This window comes from Carcharodon carcharias, chromosome 19 (genome assembly GCF_017639515.1).
Source record: "Carcharodon carcharias isolate sCarCar2 chromosome 19, sCarCar2.pri, whole genome shotgun sequence".
Classification (NCBI taxonomy): domain Eukaryota; kingdom Metazoa; phylum Chordata; class Chondrichthyes; order Lamniformes; family Lamnidae; genus Carcharodon; species Carcharodon carcharias.
This window is the reverse complement of record NC_054485.1, coordinates 85154177-85171368: the sequence shown is the minus strand read 5'-3', so window position 1 is coordinate 85171368 and position 17192 is coordinate 85154177. Positions and strand designations below refer to the sequence as shown.

The 17192-nt window shown below is 54.3% G+C and overlaps 1 protein-coding gene across 7 annotated transcripts in view; it reads left to right on the top strand.

The window, feature by feature from the left end:
* Window positions 1-13311, top strand: part of LOC121291647 (E3 ubiquitin-protein ligase BRE1A-like) — a 49245-nt gene extending 35934 nt beyond the window's left edge. For all 7 annotated transcript variants that reach the window (XM_041213117.1, XM_041213118.1, XM_041213120.1 and 4 more), the window contains 5 exons: window positions 843-1055; window positions 8016-8141; window positions 11396-11536; window positions 12024-12125; window positions 13019-13311. In XM_041213117.1, the coding sequence (XP_041069051.1) occupies window positions 843-1055; window positions 8016-8141; window positions 11396-11536; window positions 12024-12125; window positions 13019-13195 (759 nt within the window). In that variant the 3' untranslated portion in view covers window positions 13196-13311. The remainder of the gene's footprint in view (window positions 1-842; window positions 1056-8015; window positions 8142-11395; window positions 11537-12023; window positions 12126-13018) is intronic.
* Window positions 13312-17192: the final 3881 nt, after the last annotated feature.

The window sequence follows — 17192 nt, the reverse complement described above, 5'->3', positions numbered from 1 at the left end:
GAGAGAGACGGGGAAGAGAGAGAGAGAGAGACGGGGAAGAGAGAGAGAGAGAGGGACGGGGTCGTGAGAGAGAGAGAGGGACGGGGGGCGTGAGAGAGAGAGAGGGACGGGGGGGCGTGAGAGAGAGAGAGGGACGGGGGGCGTGAGAGAGAGAGAGGGACGGGGGGCGTGAGAGAGAGAGAGGGACGGGGGGGCGTGAGAGAGAGAGAGGGACGGGGGGCGTGAGAGAGAGAGAGGGACGGGGGGCGTGAGAGAGAGAGAGGGACGGGGGGCGTGAGAGAGAGAGAGGGACGGGGGGGCGTGAGAGAGAGAGAGGGACGGGGGGGCGTGAGAGAGAGAGAGGGACGGGGGTGCGTGAGAGAGAGAGAGGGACCGGGAGGTGAGAGGAGCTGACACTGAGACACACACGGACTGTACAGGAGCTGACACTGAGACACACACGGGCCATACAGGAGCTGACACTGAGACACACACGGGCAGTACAGGAGCTGACACTGAGACACACACGGGCAGTACAGGAGCTGACACTGAGACACACACGGGCAGTACAGGAGCTGACACTGAGACACACACGGGCAGTACAGGAGCTGACACTGAGACACACACGGACTATACAGGAGCTGACACTGAGACACACACGGACTATACAGGAGCTGACACTGAGACGCACACGGGCAGTACAGGAGCTGACACTGAGACACACACGGACTATACAGGAGCTGACACTGAGACGCACACGGGCAGTACAGGAGCTGACACTGAGACACACACGGGCAGTACAGAAGCTGACACTGTCTCTCTTACTCTCTCCCCACCTTTTGCACTCTGTCTCCCTCTCCCAGGAGGAGGAAGCTCTCCTGTCGGAGATGGATGTGACAGGCCAGGCATTTGAGGACATGCAAGAACAGAATATCCGCCTGATGCAGCAGCTTCGAGAGAAGGATGACGCCAACTTCAAGCTGATGTCTGAGCGAATCAAATCTAACCAGATCCACAAACTGCTGAAGGAAGAGAAGGAGGAGCTGGGAGACCAAGTCTTGACCTTAAAAACCCAGGTCGCTGAGACTGACTGTAAAAGGCACCTCTTCCCCTCTTAACCTCTCTCCATCTGTCCCTGTTAACAACCCTCCCTGTCCCCATCAACATCCCTCCCTCTGTCCCCATCAACATCCCTCCCCCTGTTCCCCATCAACAGCCCTCCCTTGTCCCCCATGAACATCCCTCACTCTGTCCCCCATGAACGTGCCTCCCTCTGTCCCCCATGAACGTGCCTCCCTCTGTCCGCCATGAACGTCCCTCCCTCTGTCCGCCATGAACGTCCCTCCCTCTGTCCGCCATGAACGTCCCTCCCTCTGTCCGCCATGAACGTCCCTCCCTCTGTCCCCATCAACATCCCTCCCTCTGTCCCCCATGAACGTCCCTCCCTCTGTCCCCATCAACATCCCTCCCTCTGTCCCCATCAACATCCCTCCCTCTGTCCCCATCAACATCCCTCCCTCTGTCCCCATCAACGTCCCTCCCTCTGTCCCCATCAACGTCCCTCCCTCTGTCCCCGTCAACATCCCTCCCTCTGTCCCCGTCAACATCCCTCCCTCTGTCCCCGTCAACGTCCCTCCCTCTGTCCCCATCAACGTCCCTCCCTCTGTACCCATCAACGTCTCTCCCTCTGTTCCCCATCAACAGCCCTCCCTCTGTCCCCCATGAACATCCCTCCCTCTGTCCCCCATGAACATCCCTCCCTCTGTCCCCCATGAACATCCCTCCCTCTGTCCTCCATGAACATCCCTCCCTCTGTCCTCCATGAACATCCCTCCCTCTGTCCTCCATGAACATCCCTCCCTCTGTCCCCATGAACGTCCCTCCCTCTGTCCCCATCAACGTCCCTCCCTCTGTCCCCATCAACGTCCCTCCCTCTGTCCCCCGTCAACAGCCCTCCCTCTGTCCCCCATGAACATCCCTCCCTCTGTCCCCCATGAACATCCCTCCCTCTGTCCTCCATGAACATCCCTCCCTCTGTCCTCCATGAACATCCCTCCCTCTGTCCCCGTCAACGTCCCTCCCTCTGTCCCCATCAACGTCCCTCCCTCTGTACCCATCAACGTCTCTCCCTCTGTTCCCCATCAACGTCCCTCCCTCTGTACCCATCAACGTCTCTCCCTCTGTCCCCCATCAACATCCCTCCCTCTGTCCCCCATGAACATCCCTCCCTCTGTCCTCCATGAACGTCCCTCCCTCTGTCCCCATGAACGTCCCTCTCTCTGTCCCCCATCAACATCCCTCCCTCTGTCCTCATCAACATCCCTCCCTCTGTCCCCATCAACATCCCTCCCTCTGTCCCCCATCAACATCCCTCCCTCTGTCCCCATGAACATCCCTCCCTCTGTCCTCCATGAACATCCCTCCCTCTGTCCCCATGAACATCTCTCCCTCTGTCCTCCATGAACATCCCTCCCTCTGTCCCCCATGAACGTCCTTCCCTGTCCCCCATGAACGTTCCTCCCTCTGTCCCCCATGAACATCCCTCCCTGTCCCCATGAGCATCCCTCCCTCTTTCCCCCATGAACATCACTCCCTCTGTCCTCATCAACATTCCTCCCTCTGTCCCCATCAACATCTCTCCCTCTGTCCCCATCAACATCCCTCCCTCTGTCCCCATCAACATCCCTCCCTCTGTCCCCCATGAACATCCCTCCCTCTGTCCTCCATGAACATCCCTCCCTCTGTCCCCGTCAACGTCCCTCCCTCTGTCCCCATCAACGTCCCTCCCTCTGTACCCATCAACGTCTCTCCCTCTGTCCCCCATCAACAGCCCTCCCTCTGTCCCCCATGAACATCCCTCCCTCTGTCCCCCATCAACATCCCTCTCTCTGTCCCCCATCAACATCCCTCCCTCTGTCCCCCATGAACATCCCTCCCTCTGTCCTCCATGAACGTCCCTCCCTCTGTCCCCATGAACGTCCCTCTCTCTGTCCCCCATCAACATCCCTCCCTCTGTCCCCATCAACATCCCTCCCTCTGTCCCCATCAACATCCCTCCCTCTGTCCCCATCAACATCCCTCCCTCTGTCCCCCATCAACGTCTCTCCCTCTGTCCCCATCAACATCCCTCCCTCTGTCCTCCATGAACATCCCTCCCTCTGTCCCCATGAACATCCCTCCCTCTGTCCTCCATGAACATCCCTCCCTCTGTCCCCCATGAACGTCCCTCTCTCTGTCCCCATCAACATCTCTCCCTCTGTCCCCCATGAACAGCCCTCCCTCTGTCCCCCATGAACATCCCTCCCTCTGTCCCCCATCAACATCCCTCTCTCTGTCCCCCATCAACATCCCTCCCTCTGTCCCCCATGAACATCCCTCCCTCTGTCCTCCATGAACGTCCCTCCCTCTGTCCCCATGAACGTCCCTCTCTCTGTCCCCCATCAACATCCCTCCCTCTGTCCCCATCAACATCCCTCCCTCTGTCCCCATCAACATCCCTCCCTCTGTCCCCCATGAACATCCCTCCCTGTCCCCATGAGCATCCCTCCCTCTTTCCCCCATGAACATCCCTCCCTCTGTCCTCATCAACATCCCTCCCTCTGTCCCCATCAACATCTCTCCCTCTGTCCCCATCAACATCTCTCCCTCTGTCCCCATCAACATCTCTCCCTCTGTCCCCATCAACATCCCTCCCTCTGTCCCCATCAAAATCCCTCCCTCTGTCCCCATCAACGTCCCTCCCTCTGTCCCCATCAACGTCCCTCCCTCTGTCCCCCATTAACGTCCCTCCCTCTGTCCCCATCAATGTCCCTCCTTCTGTCCCCCATGAACGTCCCTCCTTCTGTCCCCCATGAACGTCCCTCCTTCTGTCCCCCATGAACGTCCCTCCTTCTGTCCCCATGAACGTCCCTCCCTCTGTCTCCCATGAACGTCCCTCCCTCTGTCCCCCATGAACGACCCTCCCTCTGTCCCCATCAACGTCCCTCCCTCTGTCCCCCATCAACGTCCCTCCCTCTGTCCCCCATCAACGTCCCTCCCTCTGTCCCCCATCAACGTCCCTCCCTCTGTCCCCCATCAACGTCCCTCCCTCTGTCCCCCATGAACGACCCTCCCTCTGTCCCCCATCAACGTCCCTCCCTCTGTCCCCCATCAACGTCCCTCCCTCTGTCCCCCATGAACGACCCTCCCTCTGTCCCCATCAACGTCCCTCCCTCTGTCCCCCATCAACGTCCCTCCCTCTGTCCCCCATCAACGTCCCTCCCTCTGTCCCCCATGAACGACCCTCCTTCTGTCCCCCATGAACGACCCTCCTTCTGTCCCCATCAACGTCCCTCCCTCTGTCCCCCATCAACGTCCCTCCCTCTGTCCCCCATCAACGTCCCTCCCTCAGTCCCCCATCAACGTCCCTCCCTTAATCCCCCATGAACGTTCCTCCCTCTATCCCCCATGAACGTCCCTCCCTCCATCTCCCACTAACAACCTTCTCTCCATTCCCCTGTTATCTCTTTTCCCCCCCCCCACTCTTCTTCTATCCATTTCCCCACTCTGTTTTCTCTCTGTTTTGTTCATTCTGTCTGCTCTCTGCCTCTCTCCCTCACTTCTCTTTTCTCTCTCCCTTTCTCTATTCTCTCTCTCTTCTCTACTCCCTCTCTCCATCCTTTCTCTCTTCTTTCTCTTATTTTCCCTTTCTCTTTGTTCTCACACTCTTCTTTCTCTTTCAGCTTGTCTCCCCTCTCTCACTGTCTTCTCAATTCTTGTTTTATTCTCCCCACTCCTCTCTCTCCCCGCTCCTCTCTCTCTCCCCGCTCCTCTCTCTCTCCCCGCTCCTCTCTCTCTCCCCGCTCCTCTCTCTCTCCCCGCTCTTCTCTCTCTCCCCACTCCTCTCCCGCTCTCCCTGCTCCTCTCTCTCTCCCCGGTCCTCTCTCTCTCTCCCTCTCCCCGCTCCTCTCTCTCTCTCTCTCTCTCTCTCTCTCTCTCTCTCCCCGCTCCTCTCTCTCTCTCCCCGCTCCTCTCTCTCTCTCTCTCTCTCTCTCTCTCTCCCCGCTCCTCTCTCTCTCTCCCCGCTCCTCTCTCTTTCTCTCCTCGCTCCTCTCTCTCCCCGCTCCTCTCTCTCACTCTCTCTCTCCCCGCTCCTCTCTGTCACTCTCTCTCTCCCCGCTCCTCTCTGTCACTCTCTCTCTCCCCGCTCCTCTCTCTCTCTCTCTCCCCGCTCCTCTCTCTTTCTCTCCTCGCTCCTCTCTCTCCCTGCTCCCCTCTCTCTCCCTGCTCCCCTCTCTCTCCCTGCTCCCCTCTCTCTCTCTCTCCCTGCTCCCCTCTCTCTCTCTCTCCCCGCTCCTCTCTCTCTCTCCCTGCTCCCCTCTCTCTCTCTCTCTCCCCGCTCCTCTCTCTCTCTCCCTGCTCCTCTCTCTCTCTCTCCCCGCTCCTCTCTCTCTACCCGCTCCTCTCTCTCCCTGCTCCCCTCTCTCTCTCTCCCTGCTCCCCTCTCTCTCTCTCTCCCCGCTCCTCTCTCTCTCTCCCCGCTCCTCTCTCTCTCTCTCTCCCCGCTCCTCTCTCTCTCTCTCCCTGCTTTCCCCCTCTCCCTGCTTCCCTCTCTCCTGCTCATTCGGTTTTCTCTTCTCAGCCCGTTCTCTTTGTCTCTCTCTCGCTCCATTCTTTCTTGATTCATTTTCTGTCTCCCTTGCACTGTTCTCACTCTCTCTCTTGCTCCGTTCTCTCCCTTGTCCTCCCTCCGTTTTCTCTCTCTCCCCATTCTCTCTCACTCCGTTCACTCACTCTCTCTCGCTCGCTGTGTTCTCTCTCTCTCTCACTCTGATTCTCTCTCTTTCTCCATTCTCTCTATCTTGTTCCATTCTCTCTCTCTCTCCCTCACTCCGTCCTCTCTCTTGTTCTCTCTCTATTCTCTCTCTTGCTCCGTTCTCGCTCGCTCTGTTCCCTCTCTCTCACTCTGTTTCTTTTCTCTCGCACCATTCTCTCTCTCTCGCTCCTTTCTCTCTCTCTCTCTCGCTCCATTCTTTCTCTCATTCAGTTCCCTCTCTCTCTGTTCTCTCTCTCTCTTTTGCTCCATTCTCTCTCTCTGTTCACTCTTTCGCTCGCTCTGTTCTCACTACGTTGTTTCTCTCACTGTGTTTTCTCTCTCTCGCTTCGTTCTCGCTCTCTCTCGCTTCGTTCTCGCTCTCTCTCGCTTCGTTCTCGCTCTCTCTCGCTCCGTTCTCGCTCCCTCTCACTCCCTCTCGCTCCGTTCTCGCTCTCTCTCGCTCCGTTCTCGCTCTCTCTCGCTCCGTTCTCGCTCTCTCTCGCTCCGTTCTCGCTCTCTCTCTCGCTCCGTTCTCGCTCTCTCTCTCGCTCCGTTCTCGCTCTCTCGCTCCGTTCTCGCTCGCTCTCTCGCTCCGTTCTCGCTCTCTCTCTCGCTCCGTTCTCGCTCTCTCTCTCGCTCCGTTCTCGCTCTCTCTCTCGCTCCGTTCTCGCTCTCTCTCTCGCTCCGTTCTCGCTCTCTCTCTCGCTCCGTTCTCGCTCTCTGTCTCGCTCCGTTCTCTCTCTCTCACTCCGTTCTCTCTCTCTCTCTCGCTCCGTTCTCTCTCTCTCTCGCTCCGTTCTCTCTCTCGCTCGCTCCGTTCTCTCTCTCTCGCTCGCTCCGTTCTCTCTCTCTCGCTCGCTCCGTTCTCTCTCTCTCGCTCGCTCCGTTCTCTCTCTCTCGCTCGCTCCGTTCTCTCTCTCTCGCTCGCTCCGTTCTCTCTCTCTCGCTCGCTCCGTTCTCTCTCTCTCGCTCGCTCCGTTCTCTCTCGCTCGCTCCGTTCTCTCTCTCTCGCTCGCTCCGTTCTCTCTCTCTCGCTCGCTCCGTTCTCTCTCTCTCGCTCGCTCCGTTCTCTCTCTCTCGCTCGCTCCGTTCTCTCTCTCTCGCTCGCTCCGTTCTCTCTCTCTCTCCCTTTCACACTCCATTTTGTCTGTCTCTCGCTCCATTCTCGATCTCTCGCTCTGTTCTCTCTCTCGCTTTGTCCTGTCTCGCTCTGTTCTCTCTCTTGCTCTATTTTCTTTCTCCCCCCACTCCCTCTCTCTCTCTCTCTCCCTCTGCCATTGGTGTACATGTCCATAGATCCTTGAAGGCAGCAGCACAGGTAGATAAGGTGGTTAAGAAGGCATATGGGGTATTTGCCTTTATTAGCCGTGGCATAGAATATAAGAGCAGGGAGGCTATATTGGAGCTGTGTACAATGCTGGTTAGGCCAGAGCTGGAGTACTGTGTGCTGTTCTGGCTGCCACACTGTAGGGAGGATGTGAACACACTGGAACCGTGAACACACTGCATGAGGGGGTGGTAGAGGCAGGAACGCTCAACATTTAAAAAGTATTTAGATGAGCACTTGAAAACACTGGAGAGGGTGCAGAGGAGATTCACCAGGATGTTGCCTGGGCTGGAGCGTTTTAGCTATGAATAGAGACTGGATAGGCTTGGGTTGTTTTCCTTAGAGCAGAGAAGGTTGCTAGAGGTGTACCAAATTATAAGTGGCATAGGTAGGGTAGATAGGAAGAAACATTTCCCCTTAGCGGAGGTGTCATTAGGAGGAGGATTAGATTTAAGGTAAGGGGGCAGGTGGTTTAGAGGGGATTTGAAGAAAAAGTTTTTCACCCAGAGGGTGGTTGGAACACACTATCTGAGGGGGTGGTAGAGGCAGGAACCCTCTCGACATTTAAGAAGTATTTGGATGAGCAACTGAAACCCCATAGCATAGAGGGCTGCGGGCCAAGTGCAAGAAAATGGGCTTAGAATAGATAGATGCCTGATGGGCAGCAGGGACATGATGGGCCTCAGGGCTGTTTCTGTGCTGTATAACTCTATGACTCTAAGGTTACTCCCTCCCTCTTTGTTCTGTTTTCTTTGTCTCTCTCCTGTATGTTTTCTCTCACTCTACTCTCACTCTTTTCCAATTTTCTCACTTGCTCTTTCTTGCACCTTTGCTCACTCAGTCTTGCTGTGTTGTTTCTCTCCCTCTCTCTGACCTCACTCTCCATTCCCTCTTTCTGTCTCTCTCTCTCTCTAGGTGGATGCGCAGCTCCAGGTTGTGAAGAAGTTAGAGGAAAAGGAACAGTTACTACAGACTAACCTCACGGCCATGGAAAAGGAGCTGTCACTTCGCACCCAGACCCTAGACATGCACAAACGCAAGGTGAGAGGGGAGGGTGGTGAGAGGCCGGGACCCAGAGCCTGCTCTACTCCAAGGCTGCGGAAGTCAAAATCTGGAGAGACTCCCAGGGAACGGGAGTTCCTGATGGAGATCAATTCTTAAACACAAGCTTTAGTGCAATTGCCCCATGTTCATAGTTACCTGTGTCTCTCCATCTCTCTGCCGCTCATTCCTTCCCTCTTACGCTCCTGCTCTCCCCATCTCTCTCTCCCTTGCTTCCTTTCTTTCTTTCCCTCTCCCTTTGTTCCCGCTCTCCCTCCCCTCTCTCTATCACCCTCTCTCCACATCTTGCTCTTCCTTGTTCCCCCTTTATCTCACTCTCTCTTTCCCTTGCTGCTTCTCTCTCTCTCTCCCATCTCTCCCTTGTTTCCCCCCCTCTCTCCCTCTCTCTCTTCCCCTGTCTGACATTCACTCTCTCTCCCTCTCCTCCTTTCTTTCTATCTTCCCCTCTGTCCCTTGTTCCCTTTCTCCATCTTTCCCCTCTCTGGTCTCGTTTCCCCTCTCTTTCCCTAACTCTCTGCCTCTCTTGTCCCATCTCCCTCTTATTCCCTCTCTCCCTTGTTCCTGTTCTGCCTCACTCCCGCTCTGCTTCTCTCTCCCTCGTTCCCTCCCTCTCCCACCCTCTCTCTCTCTCTAACTCCCTCCCTCTCCACCTCCCTCCCTCTCCACCTCCCTCTCTCTCCACCTCCCTCTCTCTCCACCTCCCTCTCTCTCTACCTCCCTCTCTCTCTGACTGTCTCTCTCTCTACCTCCCTCTCTCAGTACCTCCCTCTCTCTCCCCCTACCTCCTGCCCTCTCTCTACCTCCCTCCTACTCTCTCTCTCCTCTCTCGCTCTTTCCCTCTCTCCTTCCCTCTCTCTCTACCTCCCCCTCTCTCTACCTCCCTCTCTCTCTCTACCTCCCTCTCTCTACCTCCCTCTCTCTCTCTACATCCCTCCCTCTCTCTACCTCCCTCTCTCTCTACCTCCCTCCCTCTCTCTCCACCTCCCTCTCTCTCTCTAACCTCCCTCTCTCTCTCTAACTCCCTCCCTCTCCACCTCCCTCCCTCTCCACCTCCCTCTCTCTCCACCTCCCTCTCTCTCTACCTCTCTCTCTCTCTGACTGTCTCTCTCTCTCTCTGACTGTCTCTCTCTCTACCTCCCTCTCTCAGTACCTCCCTCTCTCTCCCCCTACCTCCTGCCCTCTCTCTACCTCCCTCCTACTCTCTCTCTCCTCTCTCGCTCTTTCCCTCTCTCTCTCCTTCCCTCTCTCTCTACCTCCCCCTCTCTCTACCTCCCTCTCTCTCTCTACCTCCCTCTCTCTACCTCCCTCTCTCTCTCTACATCCCTCCCTCTCTCTACCTCCCTCTCTCTCTACCTCCCTCCCTCTCTCTCCACCTCCCTCTCTCTCTCTAACCTCCCTCTCTCTCTCTAACCTCCCTCTCTCTCTCTAACTCCCTCCCTCTCCACCTCCCTCCCTCTCCACCTCCCTCTCTCTCCACCTCCCTCTCTCTCCACCTCCTCTCTCCACCTCCTCTCTCTCTACCTCCCTCTCTCTCTGACTGTCTCTCTCTCTACCTCCCTCTCTCAGTACCTCCCTCTCTCTCCCCCTACCTCCTGCCCTCTCTCTACCTCCCTCCTACTCTCTCTCTCCTCTCTCGCTCTTTCCCTCTCTCTCTCCTTCCCTCTCTCTCTACCTCCCCCTCTCTCTACCTCCCCCTCTCTCTACCTCCCTCTCTCTCTCTACCTCCCTCTCTCTCTACCTCCCTCTCTCTCTCTACCTCCCTCCCTCTCTCTACCTCCCTCTCTCTCTACCTCCCTCCCTCTCTCTCCACCTCCCTCTCTCTCTCTAACCTCCCTCTCTCTCTCTAACCTCCCTCTCTCTCTCTACCTCCCTCTCTCTCTACCTCCCTCTCTTTCTCTACCTTCCTCTCTTTCTCTTCCTCCCTCTCTCTCTCTACCTCCCTCTCTCTCTCTACCTCCCTCTCTCTCTACCACCCTCTCTCTCTACCACCCTCTCTCTCTACCACCCTCTCTCTCTACCACCCTCTCTCTCTACCACCCTCTCTCTCTACCACCCTCTCTCTCTACCACCCTCTCTCTCTACCACCCTCTCTCTCTACTTCCCTCTCTCTCTACCTCCCTCTCTCTCTCTCTCTCTACCTCCGCCTCCCCATCTCTCTACCTCCCTCTCTCTCTACCTCCCTCTCTCTCTCTGTACCTCCCTCTCTCTCTACCTCCCTCCCTCTCTCTACCTCCCGCCCTCTCTCTACCTCCCTCTCTCTCTACCTCCCTCCCTCTCTCTCTACCTCCCTCCCTCTCTCTCTACCTCCCTCCCTCTCTCTCTACCTCCTTCCCTCTCTCTCTACCTCCCTCCCTCTCTCTCTACCTCCCTCTCTCTCTCTACCTCCCTCTCTCTCTCTACCTCCCTCTCTCTCTCTACCTCCCTCCCTCTCTCTACCTCCCTCTCTCTCTCTCTACCTCCCTCTCTCTCTCTACCTCCCTCTCTCTCTGTTCCTCCCTCTCTCTCTCTACCACCCTCTCTCTCTACCTCCCTCTCTCTCCCTCCCTCTCTCTCTACCTCCCTCTCTCTCTACCTCCCTCTCTTTCTCTACCTCCCTCTCTCTCTCTACCTCCCTCTCTCTCTACCTCCTTCCCTCTCTCTCTACCTCCCTCCCTCTCTCTCTACCTCCCTCTCTCTCTCTACCTCCCTCTCTCTCTCTACCTCCCTCTCTCTCTCTACCTCCCTCCCTCTCTCTACCTCCCTCTCTCTCTCTCTACCTCCCTCTCTCTCTCTACCTCCCTCTCTCTCTCTTCCTCCCTCTCTCTCTCTACCACCCTCTCTCTCTACCTCCCTCTCTCTCCCTCCCTCTCTCTCTACCTCCCTCTCTCTCTACCTCCCTCTCTTTCTCTACCTCCCTCTCTCTCTCTACCTCCCTCTCTCTCTCTACCTCCCTCTCTCTCTCTACCTCCCTCTCTCTCTCTACCTCCCTCTCTCTCTCTACCTCCCTCTCTCTCTACCTCCCTCTCTCTACCTCCCTCCCTCTCTCTACCTCCCTCCCTCTCTCTCTACCTCCCTCCCTCTCTCTCTACCTCCCTCCCTCTCTCTCTACCTCCCTCCCTCTCTCTCTACCTCCCTCCCTCTCTCTCTACCTCCCTCCCTCTCTCTCTACCTCCCTCCCTCTCTCTCTCTACCTTCTTCCATCTCTCTCCCACAAACTCCACCTTCCTCCTCTTCCCCCTCCCCCACCCACTCAGGCAGTGGAAGCTGCTCAGCTCGCTGAGGATCTGAAGGTGCAGGTCGAGGCGGATCAGAAGAAATTGTCGGAGGTTCAGAACAACATCATCGAGGGCAGCGTGGCCCGAGAGAAAGAAACCTTCAACTACAAGCGAGCACAGGTAGGTGACCGTGGGGAGAGTTTCTGAGACAATTATAACCCAGCATCAGTATTATGAACACCCAGGGCATGAACAGCATGAGTTAGAGACAGAGTAAATCCCCCTCTACACTGTCCCCATCAAACACTCCCAGGGCAGGTACAGTACGGGGTTAGATACAGACTAAAGCTCCCTCTACACTGTCCCCATCAAACACTCCCAGGACAGGTACAGCACAGGGTTAGATACAGAGTAAAGCTCCCTCTACACTGTCCCTATCAAACACTCCCAGGACAGGTACAGCACGGGGTTAGATACAGAGTAAAGCTCCCTCTACACTGTTCCATCAAACACTCCCAGGACAGGTACAGCACGGGGTTAGATACAGAGTAAAGCTCCCTCTACACTGACCCAGCAGTGAGGAGTGAGGGTGATTTGTCCGGGTCTGACGAACCCTCAGACAGCGTGCGATGCCTTTCCTGATGCCTCCCCTTCTCTCGGGTTTCAGGAAGACATCTCGAAGCTACGTCGCAAGCTGGAGCGACAGAAAAAGCCAGAAATGTTCACCAACTGTGACGAGATCCTGATGGAGGAGATCAAAGATTACAAGGTGAGTGATTCTACCAGGGGAGCGGACATCGGCGTGGGGGCAGGGATGGTGGGGGCGGTGGAGTGTGGAAGTGGGGGGGACTTGGCGGATGGATCCACATTCCGGGAGCGGCAGGCTGTCGACTCGGTCCACATTCTGGGATGCGGGGATCCCAAGTCCCCCCATACACTGGGCGGAGGGGTGGGGTAATCCTGCAAATCCATGCGCTGGGGTAGGACGGATTGTGAATGTATCACCTGATCAGCTGATATACCAGGGAGTGGGTGGAGAGTTGGATTTGGTCCACGTTCTGAGGGATCCGGGTCAATCCGTGTTCCGTGGAGAGAGCTGGATCAGTCCAGGTCCCTAGCGGGTCAGTGGTGGAAGGGGGCTAGGCTGGATCAGTCCATGCCCTTTATATGGGAGGGACTGGATCAATCAATTTTAACGGGATGGGGGTGCGTTAAGCACTTGGACAAAGCCAGTCCATTTTTATGCCAATGTGTTGGTGGGGGTGGATCCCGGATCAGTCCATATTCCGGGGCGTGTGCGGAATGTTAAGCACTTAGGCGGACCAGTTCATTCCTTTTGGTTGGGGGGTGGGGGAGTTGGGTGGATCTACTTTCTGGGGCGGGGGATGGGAAGTATTACTGGGGGAGAGGGGAGTAGGAGCAGTCCATTTTTCGGAGGTTAAGATGGGACTAATTCGTTGACTTAGTTTTTGGGGTGGGGACAGACTGGTCCATTTTCCAAGGGATTGGTGCTTTTCAGATGGGACGGAGACATTTTTTCTGGTGAAATGGTGGGGGTGGGGGGCAGTGGGGCAAGGGAGAGGGGCTGTTATGTCATTGGGGGTTAAATCTCACCTTGTGTCTTTCTCTCTCTCTCTCTCCCCCCCCACCCTCTGGGGACAGGCCAAGCTGACCTGTCCCTGCTGTAACATGAGGAAGAAGGACGCCGTGCTGACCAAGTGTTTCCACGTCTTCTGCTTTGAGTGCGTCAAGACCCGTTACGACACGCGACAGCGCAAGTGCCCCAAGTGCAACGCTGCCTTCGGAGCCAATGACTTCCACCGGATCTACATCGGCTGAGAGAAACCCCTCCCCCAACCTGTCAAGGACAGTTGCAGTGACGACCTCTTCCTCCCTCCCCGCCCCAATGCCCTGTTAGCACTGGAGGACGTCAGCAGTGGGTGGGGTGTGCAAGGGGGGTGGGGTGTGTCGGGGGTGTGGGGAGTGGTCTTTGTTGCTGATGGGCTGTGGATTTTCTGCTTGAAATGTTGACATTGGGAATAAACATGTGGATCGGGAAGCGATGCCTTGGGGCCTGTTTGTATCAGTCACGTTGCTGCTCTCTTGACACTTGAGTCCCCCGAGAGTCGTCTCCTGTTCCTACCCCCACTCTAAATGTGATCTATATTGCCGTTCCTCCACTGTTGCTGGGTCAAAAGCCTGGAACTCCCTCCCTAACAGCACTATGGATGTACCTACACCACATGGACTGCAGCGACTCACCACCACTTTCTCAAGGGGCAATTAGGGATGGGCAGTAAATGCTGGCCTAGCCAGTAACACCAAAAATCCCATGAACGAATACAATAAAGCTCCATGTGGCTCCACTAATAAGCTAGAAATTGTAACCCTTGAGGTCCTGTTCTTTAATTTAGCTCCTGGTTTCTGATACTCTCCAAACGGGATCTCTTGTCAATTTTTTTTTCCAATATTGTTGGTTCCAACATGGATCATAACTGTGTCCTCTCCGCCATCCAGAATCTCAGAATTGTTACAACACAGAAGGGGGCCATTCGGCCCATCATCTGCACTGGCTCTCCAAAAGCGCAAGCTCACTTAGTGCTATTCTCCAGCCTTCTCCCTGTAACCCTGCACATTCTTCCTTTTCAGCTAACAGTCTAATTCCCTTTTGAATGCCTTGATTGAACCTGCCACCCGCCACACCCTCAGGCAGAGCATTCCAGAACCTGATCGCTCACTGTGTTTAAACGTTTCTCATGTCGCTTTTGTTTTTTTTTGCCGTTACTTTAAACCTGAGTCCTCTCGTTCTTGACCCTTTCACAAGTGAGAACAGTTTCTCCTTATGCACTTGGCCCAGACCCCTCGTGATTCTGAATACCTCTATCAGATCTCCTTTCAGCCTTCTCTTCAAGGAAAACAGTCCCAACTTCTCCAATCCATCTACATAACCGAAGGCCCTCATCCCTGGAACCATTCTCGTTAATCTTTTCTGCACCCTCTGCAATGCATTCACGTTCTCCCCAAAGGGCGCAATACTCCAGCTGAGGCTGAATTAGTGTCTCATCCAAGCTTAGCTTAACCTAACCTCCCTGCTCTTGTACTCTGTCCCTATTAACAAAGCCTAGATACTGTAAGCTTTAATAACTGCCCTCTCAACCTGTCCTACCACCTTCAGTGATTTATACACATATACATCCAGGTCTCTCCGCTCCTGCGCCCCCTTTTAGAGTTACACCCTTTATTTTATACTGTCTCTCCTGGTTCTTCCTGTCAAATTGAATCACTTCATATTTCTCCGCATTGAACTTCATCTGCCACTTGTCTGCCCATTCCACCAACTTGGCCTATGTCCTTTTGAAACTCTACTCCATCTTCCTTGCAGTTCACAATGTTCCCCATGCTTCCGAGTTTCGCATCACCTGCAAACTTTGAAATCATGGCCTGAACCACCATTGTCTGGGTCATTAATATATATCAGGAAAAGCAAGGGTCCCAACACCAACCCCTGGGCAACTTCACTACAAAGCCTGCCTCCAGGCCAAAAAAACTTCCATTAGCCACTTTTCTGTTTCCTCATTCAGCCAATTTTGGATCCACCTTGCTGCTGTGCTGATTATTCCATGAGTTTTAACTTTGCTCACGAGTCTGTTTTGCTTCACTGAAATGCCTTTTGGAAGTGCATGTACGCCACATCAACAGCATCTCCCTCATCAACCCTCTCCGTTACCTCTTTAAAAACTCTCGCAAGTTGATTAAACATAACTTTCCCTTAACAAATCCATGCTGGTGTTCCTTAATTAATCCAAATCTGTCCATGTCACTATTAACTTTGACCTGAATTAATGCTTCTGGAAGTTTCCCCACGACTGAAGTTAAACTGACTGACCTGTACTTGCTGGGCTTACCTTTACACCATTTCTTGAATAAGCGTGTAACATTTGCAATTCTCCAGTCCTCTGGCACCACCACACCTCCCACCCCCTGAGTCTAAGGAAGGCTAAAATTATGGTCATTGCCTCTGCAATTCCCACTCACTTCCCCCAGTATCCTTGGATGTATCCCATCTGGTCCTGGTGTTTATAAAAACTTTTAAGTAAACCTTCGAATTAGTTACTCCCTTCTCCGCAGTGGCCCGGTCAGTGTTTATTTAATACCTCAGCTACCCTCTGCCTACCTGTGTAAATACCCCTTTTTGGTTCCGTTTCAGCCCTTCTCCTCTAATCACCCTTCAAACCGAGTGGAGATGGCTACCACATTACACTTCTCCCCGCTTTAGACAGCCTCCAAGGTGCCAATGTCAGCATTCTGGCTGCCCTTGGCAGAACCTCGTTATCTCACTCTCTTCTCTGCGCCCCCCCCTCCAACCAGTTTCCTCTTTACTTCATAGACTGCCGGTCACACCAACTCTCTTCTGATCCTGCAGCCTTCTTCGAGAAGTGACCAAGTTCTGGAGCAAACTGCCCATAAGGGGAGGTGATGGCTTAGTGGTATTGAGGCTGGGCTAGTAATCCAGGGGACCTGGGTTTAAATCCACACACAGCAACTAGTAGAATTCAATTCTAATGATGACCATGAAACCATTGTCAATTGTTGTAAAAACTCAGCTGGTTCATTAATGCTCTTTAGGGAAGGAAATCTGCCATCCTTACCTGGTCTGGCCTACATGTGACTCCAGATCCACAGCAATGTGGGTTGACTCTTAAATGCCCTCTGAACAAGGGCAATTAGGGTTGGGCAATAAATGCTGGCCTGGTCAGCAATGCCCATCCCATGAACGAATATTAAAAAACTTACTTCTCTCTCCTTACATGTCCAAGTGTCTCCAACTCAATGTGAGACATCTACCCGTTCACTCAGGGCAGTATTGCTGTGTTATGTACCTCCTGTGTTATATCTTAGTACAATGTAGACATTGGACCAAGTTTTAAAGACTGACTGCCTTACAAGCGATAAAGTCAGACGTTCAACACCCCCCCCCCCCCTCTCTTTGCCCTAAATTCCTGCTCTCAACAAATGTTCAGCTTCCCACTCTGTTGATGCTGCCCTCTCTCTCTCTCTCTCTCCACATTCACAGGCTGCCCTGCCTGGGGAGGTTGCTGGAAGCTGTTGCTCGCCTGCACTGGCTGCAGAAAGAGAGAGAGAGAGAGGAAGCCAGGGCAGTTACGGAGGGCAGAGTATGTACTGTAATCGTGAAAAAGCCCCTCCATTCAGGCAATAAGACTGTCAGCTCCAGGAAACCAGGAGCCATGTTGGAAATCCCTCAACTTCCAGTTAAGAGGAAACAAGGACAGACTGGAACAGTGTCCACTGGAGGTGAAACATAATAACTCCTGGCGATGTGGGGTGGGGAGAGGGATTAGTTCTGGAGCTGGACTTCAACCTCCTCCAGTCAAAAGGTACATTGGGAAGAATCCACTCACTTCTGAATCCGTAGGAGCAAGCGATTATTTATTGTTGTCTCATTTTAATGCAGAACATTAGAAAATAGAATTCAATAAATTAGTCTTGCCTCTAAAGACGCTGGGAGCGTAATGTTGAAAAGCTAAAGTGTCTGGAGAGCCAGTCAAAATAAAGCGAGAACAAACTGGCGTTAATGTAACGCCTTTCGTGACCTCGGGCTGTTCCGACGTGATTTAACAGGCAGGAGGTTTAAAGCATTGCCGCCGTGGTACAAGGGGAAACGCAGCAGCCAATTGGCACACAGGAAGCTCCCACAAACAGCAAAGTGGGGGAAAAAATATTTTTAAAAACGATGGTTGGGGGAATCAATATTAGGCTCAAGACAGCAGGGGTAGCATACCCCATGCCCCCATCCAACACCACCCCCACCCCCTCC